Source organism: Charadrius vociferus, unplaced genomic scaffold, assembly GCF_000708025.1.
Source record: "Charadrius vociferus isolate BGI_N301 unplaced genomic scaffold, ASM70802v2 scaffold1025, whole genome shotgun sequence".
NCBI lineage: Eukaryota > Metazoa > Chordata > Aves > Charadriiformes > Charadriidae > Charadrius > Charadrius vociferus.
Genome location: NW_009648262.1, coordinates 21,295 through 29,401, shown reverse-complemented (window position 1 = coordinate 29,401; position 8,107 = coordinate 21,295). Strand labels below are relative to the sequence as shown.

The window sequence follows — 8,107 nt, the reverse complement described above, 5'->3', positions numbered from 1 at the left end:
CCCTCCCAGTTTTGTGTCATCAGCAAACTTGCTGATGGTACACTCTATCCCTTCATCCAGATCATTGATGAATATATTGAACAGGACTGGACCCAGTTCTGACCCCTGTGGGACACCACTCGTTACTGACCTCCAACAGGACTCTGCACCACTAACCACAACCCTCTGAGCTCTATCTGTCAGCCACTGTTCAATCCACTCTTCTTAATCCACCCCACTGTCCATTCATCTAACCCACACTTCCTAAGCTTTCTATATATATCTGTAAACATCTCTTTTCATTGCAGACCAATAGTGTTTTGGTTTTGCTCTCTGTTCAGTTTGCGTGGCAAGGTTTTAGTAGCAGCAAGGCTACAGGGGTGGCTTCTGTGAGGAGATGCCAGAACCTTTCCCTGTGTCTAATAGAGCCAATACCAGCTGGCTCCAAGACGCCGGCCCTGCCGCTGGCGAAGGCTGAGCCAATCAGCAACAGTGGTAGCACTTCTGTGATAACATATTTAAGAAGGGTAAAAAACCTGCACAATTGCAGCCGCAGAGAGGAATGAGAATATGTGAGAGAAACAACTATGCAGACACCAAGGTCAATGAAGAAGGAGGGGGAGGAGGTGCTCCAGGCACCACAGAAGAGATTCCTCTGCAGCCCATGGTGAAGACCATTGCAAGGGCTGCTGTCCTCCTGAAGCCCATGGAGGTTAATGGTGGAGCAGATATCCACCTGCAGCCCGTGGAGGACCCCATGCTGGAGCAGGTGGATGCCCAACGGAGGCTGTGACCCCGTGGGAAGCCCATGCAGGAGCAGGCTCTGGCAGGACCTATGGGCTCATAGAAAGAGGAGCCCATGCTGGAGCAGGTTTGCTGGCAGGACTTGTGACTCTGTGGGGTCCCACGCTTGGAGCAGTCTGTTCCTGAAGGACTGCACCCCATGGAAGGAACCCACGCTGGAGCAGATCGTGAAGAACTGTAGCCCGTGGGAAGGACTCGCATTGGAAATATTCGTGGAGAAGTGTCTCTCGCAGAAACAATATGTTTTGAACTGACCGCAACCCTCATTCCCCATCCCCCTGCACTGCTGGGAGTGAAGTTAAGCCCGGGAAGAAGGGAGGGGTGGGGGGAAGGTGTTTTTAAGATTTTATTTTATTTCTCATTATCCTACTCTGATTTGATTGGTAATAAATTAAACTAATTTCCCCAAGTCGAGTCTGTTTTGCCCTTGATGGTACTTGGTGAGTGATCTCTCCCTGCCCTTATCTTGATCCACGAGCCTTACATTATATTTTCTCTTCTCTGTCCAGCTGAGGAGGGGGAGTGATAGAGCGGCTTTGGTGGGCACCTGGCATCCAGCCAGGGTCAACCGACCACACTCTCCTTCCCATCAACCCAGTATTTGGGTTTTTTCTCATTATTTAAATTTATTATTTTTAAAATAATCTTTTTCTTCTTTAAATATTTAAAAATTTAACAGTTTGAGTTTTTAGTGCCTCAGCATGAATCTCTAGTGATTGAATTGATAAAATTGTTCTATACAATATTTGCTTTATGTACAGATTGTTACTGTTACAGATAAGGTGCACACTTTTCCAGAGAGCTTTACAGCAGGCTTGTTGAGGCCTGGTTTTGATTCTTGTCCTATCACTTTGACTCTTATGCCCTTCAGTGTCCTCTAGATCTTATCCCTTTTTTCCTACCTGACTTTCCTTCTCTTTTTATTTCCTTTTTCACATGTTCTTCATTCTTGGCTTTAGTTAGGCTATCTCTTCCTTCTACACATCAGTACATGTCAGTGAAGGGGTGATTGATGACACACGAAAGAGTTTCCCTATTCTCAGTTCTGCAGCCACTTGTAAGTGGGAGACAACTACAGAAAAAGTTCTGTTTGACTGTTGTTGCCCCGAGTTCAGTAAAGACAGTCTTCTGAGAATTTAGTACCTAAATATAAATCGATCAGCATATCTGTGAAGCTGATAGATCAGCTGTATTATTTTGTATAAATTTTCATGGATACAACTGATTACTTTTGACATACAATGTTTTCCCCATACTTCTTAGCTGAACTTTCTCAGACCTGTTAATTTACTTCTCTCCCCATGCATGAGACTCATCAAACATCTGGATCATGGAAGCGGGGATGTGTCTAGATTACACTTATATGGAATAATGTGATATGTACACGCATAGAAGGCTGTGTGACAAGAAAGTAGTGACCGTGCTAGGATACTATAGAGTGAGTGTGCCTCCTAGCTAGCCCAGCTAGGTAGATACTGCTTACTACACTGTTGTGGCTTCTTCCCAGCTCTGGGATTCTGCAGGCCAGGCATAGTTGGTCAGTGGACCTCTTGTGACACATGGAGTTGTGGACAGCAAACACTAAATGGGTGTGTACTACTAGAGTTTCAAGATGCTAGTGATACAGTCAGGGGGTGTGAAGTGGAACCAAATGTGAGTCTTATGCCTAGTGCATGAGACTTGATAGGTTTGGTTTTGAGAAAGTTTTGGTTGAGGCAGAGATCTGGCATGTAATTTTACTCTAAAGGTTTTAAATTTGACGGTGTCTAAATTAACAAATAGCATCTTTTAGTGGTAAGTGTTAAGAAACCTGAAGGATGGATGGCAGCGTTAGTCTGCCTATAGTACAAAACCACTTCAGTATGTATAAAATATGACTTTGTAGCATGGACCATACTGGCCCTGAATAGCAGTGATGACTTTCATACAGATGTAAGTCATATCACCTTTTCCAAGACATATTGGGAACTGCATGCACATAGTACTGTGGAAGGAAAAACAGCATCTAAGTAGTAAGAGAAGAAAGAACCTTGTTTCTGTAATATTAGTACTACCTACTTCTGTGGATTTCAAATAATTGAAATGATTATCCATTTCAGCTCCAGGGCCTGGAATGGATGGTTTCACTCTATAATAACAATTTGAATGGAATTTTAGCTGATGAAATGGGTCTAGGAAAAACCATACAGACTATTGCGCTCATCACTTATCTGATGGAACACAAAAGACTCAACGGCCCCTATCTGATCATTGTCCCCCTTTCGTAAGTAAACTCATTCTGCTATTATTCTGTGTATTGTAGTTTGGTTTCTTAGCAACATGTACTTTTTTCTCACACAATGACGAGATGAGGCACATCTTGGAATTGCACTGAGCGTGTACTCTGAATTCAGACTGTGATTCTTTCTTCATAACTGATTGTCTAGCTTTGGAAAGGTGACCAGATGGCTTATAAAAGCACTTTGTTTCATTAATTTTGCTGTTCACTTTGCTGACATGATATATAATATGTCCTACTTCACTGTTACTCCTCACATTAGAGGAATGATAATTTTTTAAATATTACATGCCTGTAGTTTTCCCCATTCCAGGAACCTTTTGAAGTTTCTAAAAGAGAGAAGCTGAAATTTGAGTAACTTTAGTTATTTTAAAACTCTTTCTTCCTTCTCTTCACCCCCCATAACATGCACATTAGACCAGGTTGGTGCTGCCTTGGCATGTCCAATGACTTCATAAACAAAAAAGTTATCTTCTGTTCCCATATCATACTGGCAAACACACTTTTACCCATTTTAAAGACTATTTATTGTGATCATAAAGCTGAAACCACAAAGTGCAAAACCGAGTCTGCCTAATGGCAATAGTATATCATTACAGCTGAATACAGATGTATTTTATGGTAGACTTCATATGCTATATCTGAAAAGTTGCAGGCTCAATTTATGAGAGGTGATGAGCTTACAATGACACATAAGTCCTTCTGTGTAGGTATATCTTCCCCTTAATATGTGTCAAAATACAAAGGTATACTTCAAATACTTTGCTGAATTGGTCTGAAAGGGCCCCCTGAATATAAAGGGAAGATACATTTTCCCCACTTTATTTCTATTTCCTCCCTTCTCAAATAAAGATACATATATCCTGATACAATATATTACGTGCTTCTTTTTAAATATACTGTTTATTATAAGGGGTGTAAGAAGTATGTTGAGAATCCAGCATTCAGTGGGAAACAGGTGGCATAATTATGAATTTTAATTTTTTTAAAAGCAAATAATGAAATATATTATTTTTACCTATTAATCTTGTATTTAGAACTTTATCCAACTGGACATACGAATTTGACAAATGGGCTCCTTCTGTGGTGAAAATATCTTACAAGGTTTGATTTATTTTTTTATATGAACTTAAAGCTGAAAGAATAAAGCATGATAGTTAATCATCCCTAGATTACTGTAATTAACTTTAATTGCTTTGGGTTAGCGAAATGCAGAATAAAATTGTTAAATACCATATTGCAGGGATTTGCTGAGAGCAATACAAATAATAAATACTGCACATTTTGTATACAGCTGAATATTTTGTTGTTTGGCTACTGCAGTTCCTATAAAGTCAAGCAATTAGTAAGGAGACTAGACTGCCAGCTACGTGCTTCCATTCCCATATAAACAGAGCTTTACAGTCCAGCAGCTGGTTAGGGAAACCACTCTTGAAGGAGTATGGAATATATTAATATTTGGTATGATTTTGCAGGATTACAAGGTCATATATTGGCTCTTTCTCTGCTCATTCATGAATGTACTGCATAGAAATATAGGTATATCTGTTTTCTTCATCCTTTGTCTCTCTTTTAGGGGACACCTGCCATGCGTCGCTCACTTGTTCCTCAGCTTCGAAGTGGAAAATTTAATGTTCTTTTAACTACTTATGAGTACATAATAAAGGACAAACATATTCTTGCTAAGGTAAGTAATGTCTGTCATCTCTTAACAGCTAACCCTTAAAGACATCATCTTATTTGGTGCCTAGGACAAAACACCTGGTTTTGATTTATAGTTCTGAATTGCTGTTTTGTCTTGCTAAAAATTGACCATTTCATGTACATTTTCATTCCCCTGTTGACAACTAGATCTCTCCTTCCTGAAAACAGCAGGATTTTCCTGGATATAAGTCAGAGAATAATATTATTGCTCTGGAATTTTGTCAGTACTGTAGACTTTCCTGTCTTTAAAAGAGTGTGATTTTTCTTTCCACTGCCTGATAGCATTTATCCTAATCTGTCATCCTGACTCTACTTTTCTAGTTCTGTTTCTGAGCTGAAGCTCGCTGTTATTGCAACCTCTCCAGCTGTGTGGTGTATTTTTCTCAAGTGACCACCTATATAATGAATTTGATATCGAGATGCTTTATTACATAAGACTCAGTTTTAAAAGCTCACAAACTGATCTGTGGATATTGGTGCCTCAGTGTAATGAATTCTTTTGAAAACTGTATCGTAGTGTAAGAGTATTTTATAAAATACACACAGACCCGACCAGGTAGGTACATTTTGCTATACTGTGAAACCTTGTGATCCTATTGTCTTCTTTTTATCCTATTACATATTTAGATGTCTCATTTTTTCTCCCTGGAACATAGACAGTACATGATCTTAGCATAGTTCTGAATGGTTGAAAACAGTTTTACTCTGCACAGTTTTTCTATCCCTCTAGGTTTTGCCCACCATTACTAAAAGATAAGAGCAGGGAACAGAAGTGTGGCACCAACCTTTTCTGTGCAATGGGGCTATGTAGCATCTGATGAAAGCTCTTGAGGACTACAAACTGAGACCTTACTGGTCATGCGACCATTACATCATATTCTTGTTATGTTGCTGTGTACCACATGACTCAAATATTGCACATAACTACAAACAGAGGTATCCTCTGGTTTATGACTGGCATACCCTTAGCATAGGAATTTAGGGATGTGGGGGTGCTGGTCAACAGCAGGCTCAACATGAGTCAGCAGTGTGCCCTGGCAGCCAACAGGGCAAACCGCATCCTGGGGAGCATTAAACACAGAATAACCAGCTGCTCAGAAGAGGTGATTATCCGACTGTATTTAGCATTGGTGCAGCCTCACCTTGAGTACTGCGTGCAGTTCTGGGGCCCACAATTTGAGAAGGGTGTTAAGGTACTTGAATGTGTGCAGAGGAGGGCAACAAAGCTGGTGACAGGGCTGGAAGGAATGTCCTATATGAGGAGCGGCTAAGGACTTTGGGTTTGTCTAGTTTAGAGAAAAGGAGGCTGAGGGGTGACCTCATTGCTCTCTACAGCTTCCTGAGGAGGGGAAGTGGAGAGGGAGGTGCTGAGCTCTTCTCCCTGGTATCCAGTTACAGGACGCATGGGAATGGTTCAATGCTGCGCCAGGGGAGGTTTAGACTGGTTATTAGGAAGCATTTCTTTACCGAGAGGGTGGTCAAACACTGGAACAGGCTTCCTAGAGAGGTGGTTGATGCCCCGGTGCCTGTCAGTGTTTAAGAGGCATTTGAACAATAACATGCTTTAACTTGGTCAGCCCTGAAGTGATCAGGCAGTTGGACTAGATGATCATTGTAGGTCCCTTCCAACTGAACTAGTCTATTCTATTCTATTCTTGGCATGTGACCTGACTTACATGAAGCCTCTGGTCACATGGCCTAAGATTTGGATATATGCTCAACATCTGTTGGGGGTGTGTGTGTGTTATATTTTTGGTTATGTGACACATGCTTGTCTACTGGTTATCTGGCCCACTTCTTTCTGATTACTGAAGGCCTCAGCAAGCATATAAAGCAGCAAGAGGCACCAAAAGTTTCACATCTGTAACAAAGTAGGTTGCGAGGCAGTATTTGCTTTTTAAAAAGCAAAAACGACAACAAAAAAACCCTAAACAGCTAACATGAAGTGTCTGAAAGAACCGAACTATAGAACTGCCTGAATCACTGGTGTGCTGAGCTTCAAGCAGCGTCCCATCAAACTCATCCTATGAGGTATAGGTTAGCTATCCATGTCTTAGCACAGAAAGTAGTAAAAACCATGGCACTTTTCTTTCAACATCTACTCTAACTGCATTAAAGTTTTATTTCAGAAGATGCAGTGACTGAAATGGCCTTAATTATGTTGCTTCATTTTTGGGTTAGAAGAAAAGGATTAACTGAATCAAAGAAAAGTTCAGGGTTACTATGTTTTGAGAGAATACAGTTATTTTGTCTGAAAATGCCTTTGCACCCTGTCTAGCTTCTTCTTTCTGACAGTTTCATTTGGATTTCTCATGTTCTTTTTCTTCCCCAGTAAGACAAATTCTGACCTTACGGTGTCAGGTCTCCTGAACTCCTCCCAAGAAATGAGGGGATTCAGCTGCTTGCTAATGCAGTTATTTACTGTTGACGCGGAAGCACGGACAGATACACCACGACCAATATGATCAGTGTAAATGCCACTTTATTGCACAGATAGCTCAGCTAATATAGACAATTTTCTCCCGCGCCACGCAACACTCAAGCAATAATTGGTTACATGCATAGTTCAAACAAGCATCTCTACTATATGATTGGCTAGCCCCAGCTGTTCACTCACCTAGTTATCTACTTCTATGTTTTAATTAAAATCCTGCTTATCAGTACATTCAGCAACAGTTCTTTCCTCCCTCAACATAACTCAGACGTTCACAAAACACAATTTGATCTTCGACATTCCTTGAAGCTTACACTGTCGTCAACAAGTTCTCAGTGCTTGGGGTGCTCACAGGGTGACCATTGATCTCTAAAAATTCTCCCACAAATCCCCCTTTTTGTTTTTGAGCAACCCAAGCTCCTGCGAACATTCTTCCCACAGACTTTTCCAACATTCTCCTTAAGCATGTTAATAAGCATGGTATAACAGCAAGCAACACTATAACTATAAGCAATATGGTTAAGCCTTGCTTGGCCAAATCGAGCAACCACCCCGACAACCCCCAAGATCGGAAACATACTGTCAGGCATGAGGATTGCCGAGTCAATTTTCGCATATTGTCCCTCAATTTGGTCAGCCGTTCGTGGATTGAGGACGAATGATCAGACAAATTCATACAACACATTCCCTCAAAGTCCTCGCACCCGTGTCCTTGTGCTAAAAGCAAAAAATCAATCGCTGCTCAGTCTTCTAATACAGCATGTCTTATGCTATCTACATCAGTCAAGAGAGAAGTTATTATTTCAGAAGTAAGGTTAAACTGTTTTATGCTCCAGCAAGCCATTTTTTCCAAATCTGTTAAAGCTTTTGCTGCTGCGACTCCAGGGGTTAGTAGCCCTGCAAATATT

The 8,107-nt window shown here is 41.0% G+C and overlaps 1 protein-coding gene across 1 annotated transcript in view; it reads left to right on the top strand.

Moving 5' to 3' along the window:
- LOC104285986 (probable global transcription activator SNF2L2) overlaps positions 1-8,107 on the top strand; it is a 44,498-nt gene that overhangs the window by 18,074 nt on the left and 18,317 nt on the right. Inside the window, exons 12-14 of the mRNA XM_009884513.1 lie at positions 2,883-3,046; positions 4,099-4,165; positions 4,638-4,748. Of these exons, the coding sequence (XP_009882815.1) occupies positions 2,883-3,046; positions 4,099-4,165; positions 4,638-4,748 (342 nt within the window). The remainder of the gene's footprint in view (positions 1-2,882; positions 3,047-4,098; positions 4,166-4,637; positions 4,749-8,107) is intronic.